The 22,663-nt window shown below is 35.0% G+C and overlaps 1 protein-coding gene across 1 annotated transcript in view; it reads right to left on the bottom strand.

Moving 5' to 3' along the window:
- LOC129640166 (cilia- and flagella-associated protein 47-like) overlaps positions 1-22,663 on the bottom strand; it is a 136,483-nt gene that overhangs the window by 31,275 nt on the left and 82,545 nt on the right. Inside the window, exons 7-10 of the mRNA XM_055565402.1 lie at positions 11,586-11,686; positions 6,791-6,916; positions 4,672-4,900; positions 2,532-2,753 (exon numbers count right to left, since the gene is read on the bottom strand). Coding sequence (XP_055421377.1) covers positions 2,532-2,753; positions 4,672-4,900; positions 6,791-6,916; positions 11,586-11,686 — 678 coding nt within the window. The remainder of the gene's footprint in view (positions 1-2,531; positions 2,754-4,671; positions 4,901-6,790; positions 6,917-11,585; positions 11,687-22,663) is intronic.

The raw sequence follows: 22,663 nt of genomic DNA on the forward strand, positions 1-22,663 counted from the left end.
CCAAGCCAGAGGCCTCAGAAGAGAATCAATTTGCAGACACCTTGATCTTGTACTTTAAGGTTCCAAAACAGTGAGAAAACAAATTTCTATTGTTAAAGGCTTAGCAGACTAACAGATATTATGTAATAAGAGCCTTAAAAGTTATTTTTAAGACTTTATGGTTTAACATTATACACAGTGTTCAAAGTACAGCAGTCATAGTATTATATACCCTACCTTTCTCCAACTTGACCCTTTCTTACTGGTTATACTTCTTTTAGAATGCAAACTCATTACCTTTTCTCCTTTTAGTCCTAATTTTTATATTTCACAAAAGCTTCCATATTGTTTTATGACTGTCCTGAGATCCAATTTCAAGGTTTTATTTCTTTCACTACATAAGTTCAAAAAGCAAATCTCTGTGAGAGACAATATTAATAAATAAATATTTAAGGAACTTTGGATCTATTCCATGTTATCAATGACCCTGGGTGTTAGAGATGCCAGATGAATCAGAGATGCTTCCTGTCCTCAGCATGCTTACATAGTAATGGGATACACAGATTCATGAGTAAGTCTGTGGTGTTCAAAGTAATTTATATAGTCACACATAAATGTGCTGTTTTCCTTAACTGACAGCATCTTTCTCATTCTCCCACCCAGACTGGTTGTAGAGAAACAGGGTGGAATGCAGTCTTGGATCTTCACATATCTTAGTCTTTTCTACCCTGAACAGTCTCTTTACAGCAACTCTGTTCTTTGGGATAAACAGTCAAAATTTCAGACCTTCCCATCCCCTCAACAAGATGGCATCATGGAAGAGCAAATAAAGCTTCAATTTCAGGTTGCCTCACTTTTGTGAGTTTCTTCTAAAGCTATGTATATAATTTTTGTAATTTGAACTTGATATTATTTTATAAAGGAAGGATCTCCACATTGTGTAAGGCCTCTCAGAAAGTGGGTCAGCCCTGAAGTGGGCTTCCATGAGGTAGGGGAGAGGGACTCTTACACCTACATGCATGTGGCATTACTTTTCTGGATCCTCAGTCTCTTTGGCAATGACCTCTCCCTCTCCACCTGGAGCCTAGTTGACATGTGGCCATCTGCTGCTGAGGCCTGAGATGGGGATCTTGAACCTCTCCTCTTAGTCCCACCCAGAACCAAGAGGGTCTCTCATAACTGCCCCAGTCACTTCCCAGTTGTCACATGTTTTTCATTAATACTATGGCTGCAGAAACAGCCATCTCCTGCTCTTCCGCCTGTTCAGTGGAGTCCCTCTGATTCAGTCAGCCTCCATAACAGATTGCCTGGGTTTTAACTCAGTCACCTTCAGTGACTTTGAAATTCCTATATCCCTTTCAAGCGACAAGAAACTTAAGCCAGTTTTGGTTACTGACATGATAGTGAGAGCCTAAGACACAAAGAAAAAATATTTTGCCCAGTACCATCTAATTTTTAAGACTATAGTATTGCTAGGGACTGAAAAATTCTTATCTGGAAATTAAAAAAAAAAAAAACAAAAAACTGAACACCAAACCTTTCATTTGCATTCCTATTGTAAGTTTCCTTTTCTTACCCTCCACCCCTATTTCTGCCAAAGAAGGTGAATGAACATCTCTGGCCAACTATGGAGTAGATTCCATATACAAAGTAGCAACATAGAAAAACACAATATTATATTTCAAAATATATTATTTATTTCATAAAGCCCATAAATAGTTAAAAGTAACAAATGGTAACTTAGTGGTAGTTAGTAATTTAGTGGTTACAGGAGCATAGAAGTTGGAGTAGTAACACTGCCTATGGATGGGGAGAGTTCCAGTGGACCAAGATACTGCAAATATAGGCAGAGGAAGTGTTATAAATTCACCAACATTCCGCTGAGACTTTTAATGAAAGCCACTTGCCATTTAATCTTTGCAGAGGAACATAGACATTATGCTGACAAGTATTTTTCTGGTATTTTCTATCAGTCATTTATGGAACCTTTCATATGCTTACCTTTTTAAATATTAAAACACTTTAATATGCAGACTAAAAGTTCACAGTATCCAGAATTTCAGATTATACTAACAGTAGTCTGAGGAATACATTTATTGATTTCATCCTTTTTTTAGTTCAACAGATTTCTATAGTTGCCTTACATGAAGATTCTCAAGATGAAGTCATAGATCAGAAGTATCAGTATCATTTGGAAACGTGTTATAAATGCAAATTAGCATCATAAACTCTGTGAGAAAGAGTCAGTAACCTGCTTAACACACTATGTCAATGATTTGGATGCATGATAAAGTTTGAGAATGATTGCCTTAGATTATAAATTCAATAGGTCATAAAATGCTTATTTTCTATGACTTCTCTAAGGTATATATTACAGGGTTTCATATAAATATATATATATATATATATATATATATTATAGAAACAGGAAATATTTTACAAAAGGACAAATAATATCAAAGTCTGTTTATCTATCTACCCACCCATCTACTTACTTATCTATCCATCCAAGCCATAATGACATTTTTAAATTAGTATACCCATTCTCTTACCTGAGAAAGTCAAGAAGTAAAGAATGTTGCCAATGAAGCTGAATCACCCTTTCAGGGTAATCCACAGGTAAAGACTGACTTAAATTAATTCCAGGTGGCATTTTTCCACACAGGTGGATCAGCACATCGTAAATGGTCTTATTATATTTGGAAAAGTCACTCTGTCTGGAAAATTTTTTGGCCAATAGGGTTGATGAGTACACTGGTATTTTATACACATCCCTATGGGAAAATAATATTAAAATTAAAAACATCTTAAAATGTTATAAAAAACCATTCTCAATGACCAAATACAGTTCTATTTAAAATCAAATGAGAAATTATACAATTCACTTCATTTACCTATTTTTTGAGAGTAAAAATTAGATTTTCTTAATAACCCCAGAACTTTCCAGTAACTTGCTTTAAGCACACATCATTATATAATGGTGATGCTGTCAAGTCTGAAAGATTGGATTGTGATTAGAAAATGCTAAGGGCTTTCGAAAAACAGAATAAAGGTTAAATTCTAGACCCACTACCTACAATTGTGTGAGTAAATTCCACTCTAGTACTCTTGCCTGGAAAATCCCATGGATGGAGGAGCCTGGTAGGCTTATATTATTTGATCAAGTGATCCCACCTCTGAGAACCTTCCTATATAACATCTAGAAATGTTTGCTACCATCTATAAACAGACACATTCAATCTTGGCATTGTTTTTAAGAAAATACCAAACAAAATAACAGAAGTAAATGCCCAACAATTAGTGAGAACAGGCAAGTAAATAATGACACATGAATGCAATAACATACAACAAATTAGCAATCAATATTATAGTAAAATGTTAGAAACTGAAAATTAAAATCATAAGCTCTATCAAAAACAACAAAAATGAGAATGCTTAATAGCAAAAATTCTGGGATGCAGTCAATGTGGGATAGAAACAAATTTATAGACCTGAAAATAATTAAGCATACCATTCAAGTTTAAAGGAAAAGTAAATCACAAAGAAAACCAATCAGCATTATTTAGAAAATGCAGAGAAGAATAAATCTATCTAATAGCTTATTCATTATAAGACATAAAAGTAAAATATCTAAATCAAGAAAATATAAAATTAAAGTTATAGAGATCTTAAACATACAAACCATACTACTACTAGTTACAAGTATTACATAATGAATTGTAAATGCTCAATGATTTCTCTGAAAATTAAAAACATAATAATTAGAATACACTAAAACTAGATACACTTTTCAGTAGGAAAAAACAACAAAACAGAAAACTGAAAACTAGGGAATAATTTCTCTAAAAACTTCCCTGGAGTCAGATGATTTATGATTGAGTCTATAAATCAGTAATTCAATCTATGATGCTGAAAATATTTATTAAAAAACTGAAAAAGATATCTTATAGGAAAACTAAACAGTTAGAGTAACCAAGCTCATGCCTGTTATAGATGCAAAACTTCTAATACAGCCCATCTAGTTATATAGATTAGTACTTGCCCCTATGGTGGCAGCCAGTTACCCCAGTGATGAAAAAGGAGGTAGCAAAACTCTAAGAACCACGACACCAGTATTAACAATGGAGGCGCCTAAATTCCTGTCAAAATTAACACTATAATTAAGTGACTTGATATGACCAATGCAGTTAACTGTTTTAAACATTCTGAGTAATAAAACAACACATGAAAGAGGTAAAGATACTGTCAAACAGGAGATAGTATCAAAGAAATGGTGTCTTCCCTCTTCACTAACACTATTTACTATCCATCACCCTGATGATACTCTTGATAGACAGCTGAATTTCATTTATACAGAATTAAAATAATCCTGTTTTATACAGTTTCTAAATTTTTCAAGTTTAAAAGGATACCTTGCCCATATCATCCATTCTCATTTCACAGATGAGGAAACGGAGGTTCAGAGACTTTCAGTGCTTGCCCCAAATCATTGGATGTTTTGAAGAAATTAAAACGCACATGCATACTCAAAAATTTCTATTTGCATCCTTTTGCTTTTCTAATTGTCTCCTCATAATTTATTAGTTTAGAATAAATTAAAATTGAGTTTCACTTCAAACAATCTCAATAAATAGACATTTATATGATACAAGGCAAACATAGAGAAATGTTAGAGAAACATATAGCTGTTACCTTCTTACAGTCTCTGGAATATTAAGAGAATGGGGTCCTTCAGGCCAACCGAAGAGACTGAACCAGGTCTGAGCTGCATTTACAGTCTTCAGAAAGAAGTCATATGTTCTTGTTCCTTCTTTAGGAGAAAAGAATTCCTTGTCTTCAGCCTCCTTTTTCAAAGATCTGTTGTCTGTCTTTGGCATTTCACATTTGCTTGATTTCAATCCTTCAGGTATTATTTCCATTCCTAAAATTCACATTTGTTTATATAAAAAGGATTACTTGACAATAAGGTAAAATAATCTGTCAGCTAGACCTATCTGTATGTAGACAAATGGAGCTCATTCTACAAATAATTCTATGTTCTCAAAGAAACACTGATCAATTTACTATAGCTTAAAATTAAACATTATTTTCAAATGGCCAACAGAAATACTTTAAGAAGATATGTTCAATAAAGAAAACTATTAAATTTTCTCCATGTCATAACAGTGTATTAAACATTCCCCAAAATGGAACCTTCATTTTATATTACATATATAAAACATTTAGACAATTCTTCAGTTTTACTTATTAGACAGAATTAAACCTTAGCTGAATAACTTATAAAAACAAAAAATTGGTTTCGGATTCAAAATGACTTTCTGTCCAAGTGAAGCACTTCGATAAAACAAAACATGCTCTAGCTAAAGAAATTTTCAAGAATATAAAATGATTTTATCATGTTTTATTTTTCAAAAATATCTGCCAATGTAATCATACAAGCACACACTCATTTCAAAACCTCTCAATATTTAATTTGGCTTGGTCCATTCAATTAAGGGAAAATTTTCAATATTATCCACACCCAGAGAAAGGAATATTTGAAAAGTTAACTGCAAATAACAATATCAAGTTCACATATTTATCTGTGTACAATGGCTCTTCCCCGGTGGCTCAGTGGTAAAGAACCTATCTGCAATGCAGGAGCCACAGGAGCTGCAGATTCAATCCTTGGGCCAGGAAGATCCCCTGGAGGAGGGCATAGCAACCTACTCCAGTATTCTTGCCTGGAAAATCCCATGGACAGAGGAGCCTAGTGGGCTACAGTCATAGGGTCATAAAGAGTCAGACATGACTGAAGCGACTTAGCACGTACATCTATTTCTAAGATAAGCAACATAGCTGCTGCTGCTGCTAAGTCGCTTCAGTCATGTCCGACTCTGTGCGACCCCATAGACGGCAGCCCACCAGGCTCCCCCATCCCTGGGATTCTCCAGGCAAGACCACTGGAGTGGGTTGCCATTTCCTTCTCCAATGCATGAAAGTGAAAAGTGAAAGTGAAGCCGTTCAGTCGTGTCCAACTCTTAGCGACCCCATGGACTGCAGCCTACCAGGCTCCTCCTTCCATGGGATTTTCCAGGCAAGAGTACTGGAGTGGGGTGCCACTGCCTTCTCCTAAGCAACATTGGACCAAGCTAATTAGGCAACAACCCCCCCCCCTAGTTCAGCAGTTTGTGAATTATGTACAAAGGGTATCTGTACAGACAGTCTCAGCAAATTCACAGGGGCTCTACCAGATATTTAACATTTTAGTTAAATACCACTATAACATCTGCTTCATATCATATAAACTACCACCCTAGGTTTTTCTACCAAACAATCTAATAAATGGAACTGCTTGGTATAGCTTTTGGCTTAAGAGAAAAATCTTAAGATATTAAGCATATCATGAGCCAAAACCAGAGAATTTCTACTCTAAATCATTGGAAAGAGCACCCAAAGCAGAAAATGAAAGTGTTAGTCACTCAGTCGTGTCTGACTCTTTGCTATCCCATGAACTGTAGCCTGCCAGGCTCCCCTGTCCATGGAATTCTCCTGGCAAGAATACTGGAGTGAGTAGCCATTTCCTCCTCCAGAGGATCTTCCCAACTCAGGCATCAAACCCAGGTTTCCTGCATTGCAGGAAGATTCTTTACTGTCTGGGCCACCAGGGAAGCCCTTCAAAGCAGATGACCCTCTCAAAACTAGTGACAAATTCAGCTTTCTTCATGGATTTATTATTACTTGAAAAAAGTCTAAGTTTTGCATCAAATAATATTAAACAGATAATGTTTTGGATTGGGCTGGAGAGGTACACTATGTATTTGCTACATACCAACAAACAATCTTCTCTTTGCAGGCTCAGCATCACTAAATTTACTAGGAGCAGTAGAGGGCAAGCCAGTTTCTCGACTGGTAAGCAGACTCTTGCTTTTGGCCTTCACAGAACTGACATCCTTTTCTACAAATGACACATTGGATTAGAGTAGGTCAAACAAGCATTTGTGAATTCACTCTCAAATTACTGAACCTGAATTTTATAATTATATATATATATAAAAACATTATAGTAAATATGTATATATATATATATATACATACACACATACATACACTACAAAATAAAAAATCTAAGTTCCCATTACTCATGAATAAGATGTAAAATAAGAAGAAAATAAAGAGTGATATGAACTGAACTGAATGAACTTTATTAATAAGGCAATTATTATGATATATCAAAGTTATTGGAGAATGAACAATGTTCAACTTTAGCATAAACAAGTATATATAGTCTTTTAAATGTTTCTACACCCAATTTTTAGAATTATTATATATAGTGCTCAAAATCATATATAAAAAGACTGTCACTAAGGAAAGTAATTTCTAGTTAATTTTCTGAAATGAAAGCCTTGCTTGGTTATGATTCCATTTTGTACAGCTTTTGATCTCTATTCCAGTTAGAGCTGCTGTGCATACAGTATACTTGGCCACCATGGTAATTCAAACAACCACAGGCAATGCTGAACAAGAAAAGGAAGCAGATATAACCTACTACCAGATATCTACCTACCTACATATCGACATATGCATGTACATATATATGTGTATGTATATTATATAAGGATACAATATATATTATATAACAATAAAATATTTAATACAACACATATATTCAGAATGTTATTCCATCAGAGAAGCATGGCCTGTGCAATTAAAAAGATCTAACATGAAAGCTTAGCATCACAGCTCCCGAGCTAGTAAACCATGGGTACATTATACAACTTCTCTGAAACATCTGTTTTTTATCCATAAAATGAAATCAAGGGCTCTGAACTCATGTGTTTGTTTTGAGGATTACTTTTTAGCCAACAACACATATAAATAATCTGGTATATACTAAGTTTCTTCCACCCTTTCAGTACAAAGCCATTCAGAATTTGCCAGAGAACCTTTGCCCAGTAGGTATGCACATATCCACAATGCTAAGCCACTGCAGACTCCATAGAAGGAAGCCTTAGGAAATTCAATGACAGAATGATTCATTTTGACAGAATGATACTGCATTAGACAGTACCTTTTCAAGTCAACATCAAATTACAAAAGGTTCCTAGTGGGGTACAAACCCACATCTGGACACTTCAACTAAACTCAGTGATTCATACGATACTTTTTATTTGGCATATTAAGTATAACAACTTAATAATTTTTATTACATATAAGTCATACTCCTTTACTTTTGGGTATACTTAGTATGTTTTAAGATTTCACCTTTACTGAATGTATCATTCTCTAGAGCACAGTAGCTACATATGGAGGCTCTGAGTTCTCATACATTTGGTTAGAATTCCCTGAGCAATGTGCTCATCCTTCCTATGACTCATTTTTTTTAATTAAGAAAATAAATTTATTGGATATGAACATTATCAAATTTTGGTCATCTATGACTCAGTTTCTTAATCTGCAAAGTGAGATTAATAAGAGTACTGAACCATGGTTGTTGGGAAGACTAAATGAAATAACAAATACAAGGCACTCAGCACAGAATGTCATATGCCTGGAAGGCACTAAATATATGTTATAAATTACTACATGCATATTTCTGAAGATATTTTAAACTATTTAAGAATCATGATATCTTTCTATAGTAATGTTTACCCAAATGCATATATTATTTTAAAAAATTATCATACAAATACAAAGACTCCATTTTTTTTCCTTCTAAAGAGATAGCAGTATTGTGTACAGTAATTCCTCATTATTTGGGGAGGGGCATTATGAAAAATACAAAAAAGTGGTAAAGTAATAATAAGTTATAATACCAATAATAATAAAATGACAATAATAATAATACATTCCAGTTATTTATAGTCTAGGAATCTTCACAAAAGCCTTTTTTTTTTTTATAAACACACCGCTAGTATGCTGCTCCCCCATAAAGCACATTTTGTTTAATAACAGATGTTTAAGGATCTGGGTACTAAAGATAAAAGCAAATGCTAAAATGGTGAGGTGAGAACACAAAATAGAATCTCTACCCAGGTTCTGCAACTTTTCATCCTCTGCTCTTTCTATTACATTGTCTTATTTGATATCTCACACCCCATCCATCCAGTATATTAGAAGAATATAACATCAAAATTTGTCAGACAAATCTTAAAAATTCTGAAAATGTGTGCAAAATTTGTAATACATATGTGCTGAGAAGGAACAATCAGAGCAGTAAGGAGAGACACCAGGGTATTGGAAGCCTAGAGAGAGTTTGCACTCATCTCACATGCTAGAAAAGTAATGCTCAAAATTCTCCAAGCCAGGCTTCAGCGATACGTGAACCGTGAACTTCCAGATGTTCAAGCTGGGTTTAGAAAAGGCAGAGGAACCAGAGATCAAATTGCCAACATCTGCTGGATCATGGAAAAAGCAAGAGAGTTCCAGAAAAACATCTATTTCTGCTTTATTGACTATGCCAAAGCCTTTGACTGTGTGGATCACAATAAACTGTGGAAAATTCTTCAAGAGATGGGAATACCAGACCACCTGACCTGCCTCTTGAGAAACCTCTATGCAGGTCAGGAAGCAACAGCTAGAACTGGACATGGAACAACAGACTGGTTCCAAATAGGAAAAGGAGTATGTCAAGGCTGTATATTGTCACCCTGCTTATTTAACTTATATGCAGAGTACATCATGAGAAACGCTGGGTTGGAAGAAGCACAAGCTGGCATCAAGATTGCTGGGAGAAATATCAATCACCTCAGATATGCAGATGACACTACCCTTAGGGCAGAAAGTGAAGAGGAACTAAAAAGCCTCTTGATGAAAATGAAAGTGGAGAGTGAAAAGTTGGCTTAAAGCTCAACATTCAGAAAACGAAGATCATGGCATCTGGTCCCATCACTTCATGGGAAAGATATGGGGAAACAGGGGAAACAGTGTCAGACTTTATTTTTGGGGGCTCCAAAATCACTGCAGATGGTGACTGCAGCCATGAAATTAAAAGACGCTTACTCCTTGGAAGGAAAGTTATGACCAACCTAGATAGCATATTCAAAAGCAGAGAGACATTACTTTGCCAACACAGGTCCATGTAGTCAAGGCTATGGTTTTTCCTGTGGTCATGTATGGATGTGAGAGCTGGACTGTGAAGAAAGCTGAGCACCGAAGAACTGACGCTTTTGAACTGTGGTGTTGGAGAAGACTCTTGAGAGTCCCTTGGACTGCAAGGAGATCCAACCAGTCCATTCTGAAGGAGATCAGCCCTGGGTGTTCTTTGGAAGGACTGATGCTAAAGCTGAAACTCCAGTACTTTGGCCACCTCATGCGAAGAGCTGACTCATTGTACAAGACTCTGATGCTGGGAGGGATTGGGGGCAGGAGGAGAAGGGGACGACAGGGGATGAGATGGCTGGATGGCATCACTGACTCGATGGATGTGATATTGAGTGAACTCGGAGTTGGTGATGGACAGGGAGGCCTGGCGTGCTGCGATTCATGGGGTTGCAAAGAGTCGGACACGACTGAGCTACTGAACTGAACTGAGAGTCTGATGAGGGGAGTAGGGTGGGTCAACAGTATAAACTGCTCTTCAGTAGTGCAGTGACAACAGTTTAATGGATCTAACTTCCTACTTTCCTCTGCTATTTGTCTTCCTCTCTGTGGAAAATAGAGTGGTTTATTGGATTGGTAAATAGGCAAGCATAGCTTGAATTCACTCTTTTTCCTCTTTGGGAACAAGCCTGTTCAATGAAGGGATACAGTCTTCTCTTTCCTCCCTATTGTCATCCTGCACACTCACCCAAAGTAGCTAAGAGAGGGAAGCAGAAGTTGAAGGGCAAGAGTGAGCAAAGTTAGTTGATTAAATAAAGTCCCTGGACAATGAGATTAAGATAAAGGAACAGCCTAAGGCAAGAAAGAGTCTTCTTTCCTTGGCTTTGTGATGGGAGAGATGGTGGGTAAGGCATGTGTGGAACTTGAAAAGTCAGTGTGTTCCTGCCAGATGTTCTCCAGTTCTTCTGAAAAGTCTCAGTCCCCCAAGAATGAGGCAGAACAGATTGAATAGGTTTCACAGGAGTGGTAAACATTTGAAGCAAGTGGTGAAGATGAGAAAACTTGAAAACAGAAAGAGCTGCAATTCAGTGCTGCAACTTAAGCCTTTAATAATCTATACACAAAAAAATGTTCACACTATCCATTGTTCTCAATTTAACAGTTGAAAATGCTGGAGAGGCTGTGTAGAAAGAGACCTTCTACACTGTCAGTAGGAGTGTAAGTTGGTACAATCACTATGGAAAACAGTGTGGAGGTTCCTCAAAAATCTAAAATAGGATTACCATGTGATCTAGCAATCCCACTTCTGGGCAGATACTCAGATGAAACTAATTCAAAAAGATACATATACCCCTATGTTCATAGCGGCATTACTCACAATAGCCAAGACATGGAAACAACCTAAATGTCCATCAACAGATGAGTGGATAAAGGAGATATGGCATACATATAAAATACATACAGCAGATATTGGCACAACAGTGTAAATCAAACAACAGTGTAAATCAACTATACTTCAATAAAAAAGAAATAATAGTCATTCTATTATGAAATTGGAATGAAAAATCCAATTTATAACAACTTACCATTTTTTACAATAATTTTTTGCTCATCAAGATGAATTGCCATATATGAATAAATAGTAAGCATGCAGTTTTCTGCTGTTGCACTAACTGGAAGTGAAAACCTAAAAGTGAAAATATTGCATTTCAGTAAATTAAAATCTTCAGATGCAGTAAACACAATGAAAAAAAATTTTTAACTATCCTGGATGTCTATAATAATCAAGACATGAATTAGTCATCATTTTTCTTTCCTCTATCAACACTCTGGTTTTCTTAACTACCTATTGTATCTAGCTTAATGGTGTAAGAATATTTACTTTTAAAGCTTTTAGCAGAGATGGCAAATTTCACTGTCAAGTGTGCACTAAAACACAGCTTGTAATTACGCAGGTTCACAAACAGATTCAGGAAATTTTAGAGTTACAGGAGTCTCAGAGTTAATCCACTCACCTTCTTTCACAGAATCTGTGACAAATGGAATCTAGCTTCAGAGGACCAGCATGACACTCATGACTCAGAAACAACTCATTTCATATCTAGAGAACTGTAACTTCACAAATTCTATTTCAGGGCAACACAAAATCATATCTACAACCTACAATCTCCATTACATTCCTTCAAATTTTAAATACAGTTCACTATATCTTCTCTAAGCCCTCTTTTCCATATTAAAAACATTTAGAACGTTCAAGGGTTCTTTCAACTCCAAGGCCTTTAAATATTTCACATACCACTCTTTAGACACTCTTTTGTTTTGTGTTTATCCTTTAAATGTGTCTGAGAATTGAAAGTAATATTGTAAAAGCTGTTCAACCAGTACAAAGTAATATTACCTTCCACAATCTGCATACTCTATTTTATGAAAGCATTGTGAAATTGTCATTTTCACCAGTCACAAAACACTCTTAGATGATACTGGGCCTAGCTTAGGTGACAACTCTATCCTTGTGCAACTGATTTTTTAATATAAATACTATATTTTATATCTATATCATTGTAATACCACTTTATTGGTTTCAGTTCTGCATTATAGCATATAAAGATAATTTTATTCTTGAATCGGCTATCAAACTAGCTCTTCTATCTAGCTTATTATGGTCACTGGCCAAGGTGAAATGATAAAATCTCATTTTATAATCTAAGTTAAATATAGAATGCAAGTAAAATATAGAATAGGATGAGACTAATAAAAATCTGTAGCTGAAATATAATGAGTTGTCAAGGGACATTAAAATAAACATGTTATATGTAATTGAATTGATTTTCACCTCAGCTCTGCATATGCATTGTTTTTACCTTTACTAATTAGTGTGTATTAAAATATTATGCAAAATATACAGATTCAACATTGTCTTGTTTAACCAACCCTAGTCATTCCCTTGCCTCATCCTAAACACATGCATTAGATTGTCCTCTTCAGGATTAGGTTGTATTTTTATATGTAACTTTTTCCACATGATTTCCCTCTTAAAATGAAACTTTAAATTCCTTAATAGCATGAATCATTACTTCTACATACTATGCATTTATGCCAAGTATAGAGACCAATCAAAACTCCACTAACTGACCAACTATGTTTAAGGATATTTTTCAGATTAAATAATATAGTTTATCAACAGACAGCATCATCATTGCTATCTTAGAACCAAAAATGTTAATTTTGCTTTAACAGTCATTATAAAAGGAGGAAAAAAAAGGAAAGAAAAAAAGACAACTCTAGCAAATCCTGTGGGTGCTCTGTCCTTAAGTTCTTATCCCCCAGGAAGTAGTTCTTTGTGCTGGACTCCCATCCTCTGGGTGGGCATGGTGGGGTAACGGTTACTTTCTTCAGACAATTACAACTGGGCTACTGGAGCTACTGAAAGTTCTTAGGAGCTTATGGTCCTCAGAGTAATCCTGCAGCCCAAGCCTGTATGGTGTGGGAGTTTGATAGTCCGACAATCTTGCTTCAAATAGCACAAAAACTGTACAATGGTAACCTCATCTGCAAAGAACTCCAGGGATCAAAGTGAGGTTGGGACTTAATTTTCATAATTATTTGGGATGACTGATTCCTGGTGCTGCTTCCCTTACCTCCTTACTTTTTTTTTTTTTTTTTCTGGGACTTCTTCCCTAATAAATAACATATCTATGAGGTCTCATCTAAAGGTTAGCTTGTGGACAACACTACCCATGACAATTAACCAAACGAACAAACAAAAGAAGCACTATCACTTGAAATATTTATGAAATGGTACAAAACTAAGGAAAATATATTTTGAAATAAAATTTCACTATGAGAATGAAATGGGAATAAATATCAATTGTTTTTCCCTTATAAAACTAGTTTGTCAGAGATAATAAGATATGATTTCAGATGCTCCTTAAAGAATAACCAACATATGCAAAATTCATTTGACCACATTCTTCTTGGAGCATGCAATACAGAAACTGGACAAGTTATACAGTTGCTGCTGCTGCTGCTAAGTCGCTTCAGTCGTGTCTGACTCTGTGCAACCCCATAGACAGCAGCCCACCAGGCTCCCCCGTCCCTGGGATTCTCTAGGCAAGAACACTGGAGTGGGCTGCCATTTCCTTCTCCAATGCGTGAAAGGGAAAAGTGAAAGTGAAGTCACTCAGTCGTGTCCAACTCTTAGCGACCCCATGGACTGCAGCCTACCAGGCTCCTCCATCCATGGGATTTTCCAGGCAAGAGTACTGGAGTGGGGGTGCCATTGCCTTCTCCAAGAACACTTTATACATTGATATTATTAAAAATTCATTTAAACAGAAAAAGGACTTTCAGTTGGTAATACTAACACATTATATTAAAAATATTTCTGAGAAAATTGGGTACTTCATGGCATTTTATCAAAGAATAATGGTGTTATTTATGGATTCTCTATGCCAATGCACACAGACAGGAACTATGTGTGGTAAAGGATTTACTCTAAAAATACTCAATATTACAGTAACAGTGAAATGAAAAGGCACTCTGACATTATGGATTTCAATTCTATTCTGGGATTTAAGTAGAAAATTTCAGGCATGAGTGAAATAGAACAGTTCCACTGGACCAAAATTGGGATGGACATCCGTGGTAACAACAGAGTTGACACGATGCAGATGTTGATGAACATTGTGGAAATGTGGCAGCTACTGTGCTGAGCATCTAACATGCATTATTTAATTTACCTAAATCCTCTCAACAGTCCCAGAGGATATGTATTATTAATTTTCTCAGCCTTTGGTTAAAATAGCAAAGTCCAGAAAAAGTCAATAATTGTTCAGAGAGGGTCCAAGTTCAAATTCAATCTGCCTGAAACAAAGCTCTGATATTAGCCACTGTGTAGGAATGGTTAGCTTCCAGATCTGTCTTGCACAGATGCTCAAAGCTGGGAAGTCTGCATAAAATCACATAGGTGATGATGAACATAAACATAAATGTTTTTCAATAGTTTTTATCAATTATGTCATTAAAAACCACACACTATAATACTTCTAGCTATTCTAATAATGTTAAATTACATAAGTCCTTATTAAAAACTGGTTTAAATAAGAGCCTTTTTTAAAAGCTATAAATATTTTCCTGGGTTCTCAGTAAGAAATATTTGAATTCAGATGCGCTTCTAAGTAAACCATAACCAGCATTTACAAAACTGATGTAAACAAATTCTCCTGTTGGACACATGCAAATTCTAGAGGTGGAAATTCTGTAGCTGTATACAGAAACAAAAGGTACTTCTGTACCCTAAGGGACAATGCAAAATATGTTAAGAAAAACTTGAGTCACTCTTTTAAACAGAATTTTTATGGACAAACTACTGATATTTTACTGTGATAAATCAAACAGTAAATACCATAATGTATAGAAAGTCATGCACGGAGTGCACATTTTTTTTCTCTGTTATTTCAGGTTCATCTGATAATTCTCATTAATGATTTATTTCCTCTGTTTCCAATTATGTACTTTAAATTCTTCTAAACTTACAGAAGAACTTACACGTGTATATACCCTGTACCTAGTTCATCAATTACCGTTTTGCTACATTTCTCTCTCTCTTTCGTTTTTATTTGCAATTAATTTTCTTAAAAAGTATGTGTACACAAATTTACCTTTAAATATTGGCATATAACCCCTAAGAGCAAGAGCATTCTTTCATATAATCACAATTCTGTCATTATTACCATTACATTTGACATTAGTACAAGAATATTATCTACTTTATAGTCCTTATTCAAGAGTCCCAATAATGCCAGGGTCCAAATTGGGATCAGTCATTGAAATTTGTCTCTTTTATTCCAGGACAATCCCTGAGCCTTGTTTGATCCTTCCTTCACGGCACTGACATTTTAAAGAGTCAAGCTGTCTGAATTGCTCTGACTTTCCTCTTATGACTGGAAAAGATTTAAACATTTGTAGCAAGAAATCCTTATGTGTTGTGGCATGCTTCGAGTTTAATTGCATCAGGAAGCACAGAAGGTTAGTGTTCCTCATTATTTGTGATGCTGAATATGGTCATTTAATATGGTGTTGCCCATCAGATGTAGTCATTTTTTATAGCAGTATTTCTAAAAATATAATTTACATATAATCATATATAAATATAATTTACATATAATAAAATCCATAGTTTTAAGATGTGTAATGCAGTAGTTTTTAATATATTTAGAGAGTTGTATAATATCACCACTACCTAATTTTAAAATATTTTCATCATCCATGAATAAAACCCATATACATTAGCATTCATTCCCCATTTGCCCCTTCTCTTAGATCCTAGAAGTCACTAATCCACTTTCTGTCTCCACGGATTTGCCCATCCTGAATATTAAATAATTAATTAGAATAATTACTTGTAATTAAAAGTAGTAATTGGTGGATGAGATGTTGAGACCATGTGGACATCTCATCCTCATCAACCTTTCATGCAAAGTATATATACTCTGTCTGGGTTGTGTAAAGCCTTCTGGACAGGCTCCTCCAAGGAGATAGGTCAGTGGCTCGAAAGGTTGACAACCACTGAGCCAAGTCTCAAAACTGTACCGTGCATGAGAGTTTGTGAAGAATTAGTCTTGATTTTTTAAATGTTCAGTAGAATTCTGCAATGAAACCATTTGGGACTGGACTTTTCTTTGTGGGAAGATTTTTAAATAACTATTCAACTTTTGATAAGAATTATAAAATGTTCTGATTTTCTATTTCTTCTACAGTATGGATAGTCTTCATTTTTTTAGGAAATTGTCAGTTTCATCTAAATCATCTAATTTGTTAGAATATAGATTAAGTATTCCTTTCCTTCTACTTTATTTGAATTTAAGTTGCTTCTCCCAGTTGTGCAAGGTGGAAGGTTAGACTATTATATGAAATCTTTCATAGTATTTAATATAGGTATTTAAAACTATAAATTTCCAAGTATTGCTTTAGCTGTATCCCATAAATTTTGATGTATGTTTTCATTTTCTCTTATCTCAGAATATTTCTTAACTTTCCTTTTGATTTGTTCTTTGACTCTAGTTTATTTAGGAGTATGTAGCTTAATTCCCTCACATTTGTGAAATTCCCACATCTCCTTCTGTTGTGTTTTTAATTTTATTTCATTGTGATGGAGTTCATATTTTGTATGATTTCAATCATGTTTAAAAATATTGAGACCATGGACTTCCCTGGTTGTCTAGTGGTTAAGAATTTGCCTGCCAGTGCAGAGGACATGGGTTCGATCTCTGGTCCAGGAAGATCCCACATGCCACAGGACAATTAAGCCAGTGTACCATAACCACTGAGCCCACATTCTAGAAACCTCGAGCTGCAACTACTGAGCCCATGAGCCGGAATTACTGAAGGCCAAACATCTTAGAGCCTGTGCTCTGCAACAAAAGAAGCCACCACAAGAAGAAGCCCTGTGCACCACAACTAGAGACTAGCCCCTGCTTGCCGCAACCAGAGAAAGCCCATGAAAAAGCAACAAAGACCCAGTGCAGGCAAACTAAATAAAACAAAATAAAATTTAAAAAAATCTTGAGACTTGTTTTATAGTCTAGCATTTAATCTAGCCTAGAGAATGTTACATATGCACTTGAAATAAAGTGTGTTTTCTGCTGCTGTTAAGTGGTAATGCTCTAAAGATGTCTATTAAGACCACTTGTTGATGGTGCTTTTCAAGTCCTTAATATCCTCATAGATTTTTTGTCTAGATGTTTTCTCCATTATTGACATTGGGGTCTTGAAATTTCTAAATTATTTATTTCTCCTTTAAAATCTATTTGTTTTGTAGACTTCAAGGATCACTTATTAGGTACTTATATGTTTATAATTTTTATATGGTCCTGATGGATTGAGAATTTATAATTACCATTATAAAATACTCATCTTTTTCTTTAGCAATTGTGTTCAGTCTATTTTTAAAAATATTAGTATAACCATTCCAATTCTCTAATAGTTGTGAATTGCAGGGTATACCTTTTTACATCCTTTTAATTTCAACCTTATCATATCTTTGAATCTATATAGTTGCAGTTTTTTTTTTCTAAATTTAGCCTGACAATTTCTCTCTTTTGATTAGATTGCTTAATACATTCACATGTAGAGTTATTATCAATATTTTGGGGTTTATATCTCCTATTTTGTTTTCTGTATGATTTATACATGTTTTCTTTTGTGTCTTCTTTATTGCCTTATTCTACATTAAGTGGATTCTTTCTAGTATACCATGTTAATTTCTCAAAGATATTTAACTGCATTTTAAGTTATTTTCTTATTGATTGCTTTCAGGATTATAATATGCATCTTAACTTAGCATCTACTCCAGATTTAAACTAATTCAATTCCACTATATTATGAAATGTTGCTGCAATATAGCTCCATTCCTTTTTTTTATTGTCACATAGAACTACATCTTTATGTGTTAAAAATCCAACAATCTAGTGCTATAATTGTTGTTTTATATAATCTTATGTCTTCTAAAGATGTTGAGAAGAAAGGAAAATTGATTTATATAGTTTTTTATATTAGATTTCATTAACATTAGATTTCTTATTCTCATCTTTTCTTCTTGTGGACTCAATTTACTATAGAGTGTCATATCCTTTTTCCAATATAGCTTTATTTCTACTGCCCTGCTTTGTAATGTTACTTACAAAGTATCTCTATATTGTTATTAGTTCAACTATACCACATTATATTATTTTGTACAAGTGTTTTTAAGAATCAATTAACAGAATAAATATACTGCAGTGTAGTCATAAAGTTCCAGAGTTGTGATTGATATATTTTTTTGGAATATCAACTGACTCAAGTTTCAGGATCATAAAGGAATTCTCATTTACTTTCATTTCAATATTCCTATGATGCTGTTTTGGACTTATCTTTATTTTCTGTTACTACAAAAAGGATGCCTCCAGATACTATAAGTTTAAGAACAAGACATTCCTATAGTGTCACTGGATTCATTTGATTTTTACTACATCTATAAGTATCATAAAAATGTCTCTAAACATTACACTGACTGAAATGAAACTGCCACTATTCATAATTTTTCATCTATGATACTGGCATCTTTATAAAATCAGCCTAATACATCAGTCTCCTTTAATCTAATCTATATATACAGTGCATGTGTCCATGTATACACACAGGCATACACACATACCACATACTATATACCTTTCCTCATACCCAAACAGCCATTATTGTCTTAGTCCCTTTTGATTATTTTCTACACTACTGGATTCTAGGAAGGAAGTCACTGCAAGCTAAAACACATAAAACCAACAACAACAACAAAAGTAAGACGCAGATTATATTTTTACAAATTACAATTTTTATATTGAATTGCATGGTGACCACGTCAATTCATTAAATAAGGTGTGGGAAGTATGATCATTCATCTATCCGGTTGTTAGCTGGTGGATAATTAAAACTCTAATTACACATCTGTAAATCTGTCCCAATCAATAGCAAAGATAAGAGACTCTTATGCTTGTCATCCCAAATCATTTTAGAAATGAAACACTGAAGTTCCATGTTAAATCTCTGTGATAAATTTCCTAGTAATTATAGTACTTTATCACTTTCCAACAGCATATGAAGTACTGTGATGGTCTGTCAACCATATGTCAAACACCATGAGAAATATTATGATATAATTTATATACTTCTCATCTTAACTAAGGATCTGCTCCTATATACACACTATTTATAGGCAGATCTTACACTCTAAAAACAGCCCTACTGAACATGTTTTTAATTCACAAAGAGATGAGCAGAGCAAGAAGGGACAGGGTGTGGGTTTTAGAAGCACATATTTTCAGTCTTGGTTGTCTGTCCAAATCTTTCTCTACAAGGCAGCTGCTGCTGCTGCGGCTAAGTCGCTTCAGTCATGTCCGACTCTGTGCAACCCCATAGACGGCAGCCCACCAGGCTCCCCTGTCCCTGGGATTCTCCAGGCGAGAACACTGGAGTGGGTTGCCATTTCCTTCTCCAATGCATGAAAGTGAAAAGTGAAAGTGAAGTCGCTCAGTTGTGGCCGAGACTCCTAGCCACCCCATGGACTGCAGCCTACCAGGCTTCTCTGTCCATGGGATTTTCCAGGCAAGAGTACTGGAGTGGGGTGCCATTGCCTTCTCTGTAGGTTTGACCTAAATGTGCATAAATCCACAGAGCTATGTTTCACATATAAATGTATTCCATTGATTTGTATCACAGTAGAATGAGATAAGGGCAGAGAATTCTTCTTTAGACACATAAGAGCTCTATAAATATTCATCAAGTCTAGAAATATATGTCCATTCAGCAAAATTTTAAATATATATTAATTCTTTTATACAAGAGTCATCTCATTTTTAGTCTGTCCAATAATCTGGAAATAATTTTATAATTGATATAAACCATTTTGGAAATCTTAAATCTCTCTTTAGGGCCTATTTTTACAATTCAAGATCATTAACTTTGGTTAATACATATATTATGTTTAATTTTTAATCCAGGGTTCTTATGGGAAAATACTATAGTTGTTAATACAATTTAAAATGGGGTTTCCAGGAAAGAATTATGGCAAAAAGCAAAATTTGTCAGCACTGAAATGTTTGAAAAAATTAAACACATATATTTACATATGGACATATTTCAGTTACACATATATACTATTAATGTATAAACCATGTCTACATTCACAAAAGTATGTAAATTTATTACATTCTAAGAATACACAGGAAAAATTTTAAACTTTAACCAGAAAGAAATACAGATTACTTTAACCCAGTAATGTAACCCTTCAAAAACAGAACTGCTAAAAAGGTGGCTGCTCTATAATGTGATTATTGCAATAATACCTAATAAAACTGAGTTGAGATTATTTCTAAGTTGGGTCAACCATTAGATATTTTGCTACTTACATGCTTATATAATTAATGGTTAATTCCAAAACACTTAGAGCTGAAGCTCCAGCTATTAGATATGTTATGTAGGTCAACATTTGCAACCTGATGGAACCAAACACCCTCCATGATGACATGAACTCATATAAAACTATAAGCTCATTTTCATTAAGCAATTTCTAAACTACTATAGTGCACTTTGTTTAGAAGATAGCCATGACCTGGCTAAAAAATAGAGTAGGGAATTTTTCAGGATATTTTCACTGTAGCTCTTAGAATATTTCGGGATATATAAGCACATATATATATATATATATGTACACACACATATACACATACACACACATATGCACATATTGTATACACACATATACAGTTTTTTTAATGAACCTAACAGAAAAGATATCAGTGCAAAGGTATCAATGATCAGTGATCAGTACAAAGAAATACAGGAAAACAATAGAATGGGAAAGACTAGAGATCTCTTCAAGAAAATTAGAGATACCAAGGGAACATTTCATGCAAAGATGGGCTCAATAAAGGACAGAAATGGTATGAACTTAAGAGAAGCAGAAGATATTAAGAAGAGGTGGCAAGAATACACAGAAGAACTGTACAAAAAAGATCTTCACGACCCAGATAATCATGATGGTGAGATCACTCAGTTAGAGCCAGACATCCTGGAATGTGAAGTCAAGTGGGCCTTAGGAAGAATCACTAAGAACAAAGCTAGTGGAGCTGATGGAATTCCAGTTGAGCTATTTCAAATGCTAAAAGATGATGCTCTGAAAGTGCTGCACTCAATATACCAGCAAATTTGGAAAACCCAGCAGTGGTCACAGGACTGGAAAAGGTCAGTTTTCATTCCAATCCCAAAGAAAGGCAATGCCAAAGAATGCTCAAACTACCGCACAATTGCACTCATCTCACACACTTGTAAAGTAATGCTCAAAATTCTCCAAGCCAGACTTCAGCAATATGTGAACCGTGAACTTCCAGATGTTCAAGCTGGTTTAGGAAAAGGCAGAGGAACCAGAGATCAAATTGCCAACATCTGATGGATCACTGAAAAAGCAAGAGAGTTCCAGAAAAACATCTATTTCTGCTTTATTGACTACGCCAAACCCTTTAACTGTGTGGATCACAATAAACTGTGGAAAATTCTGAAACAGATGGCAATACCAGACCACCTGACCTGCCTCTTGAGAAATCCATATGCAGGTTAGGAAGCAATGGTTAGAACTGGACATGGAACAACAGACTGGTTCCAAATAGGAAAAGGAGTACTTCAAGGCTGTATATTGTCACCATGCTTATTTAATTTATATGCAGAGTACATCATGAGAAACGCTGGGCTGGAGGAAGCACAAGCTGGAATCAAGATTGCCAGGAGAAATATCAATAACCTCAGATATGCAGATGACACCACCCTTATGACAGAAAGTGAAGAAGAACTAAAGAGACTCTTGATGAAAGTGAAAGAGGAGAGTGAAAAAGTTGGCTTAAAGCTCAACATTCAGAAAACTAAGATCATGGCATCTAGTCCCATCACTTCATGGCAAATGGATGGGGAAACGGTGGAAATGGTGACAGACTTTATTTTGGGGGGGCTCCAAAATCACTGCAGATGATGACTGCAGCCATGAAATTAAAAGATGCTTACTCCTTGGAAGAAAAGTTATGACCAACCTAGACAGCATATTAAAAAGCAGAGACATTAGTTTGCCAACAAAGGTCCATCTAGT

Source organism: Bubalus kerabau, chromosome X, assembly GCF_029407905.1.
Source record: "Bubalus kerabau isolate K-KA32 ecotype Philippines breed swamp buffalo chromosome X, PCC_UOA_SB_1v2, whole genome shotgun sequence".
NCBI lineage: Eukaryota > Metazoa > Chordata > Mammalia > Artiodactyla > Bovidae > Bubalus > Bubalus kerabau.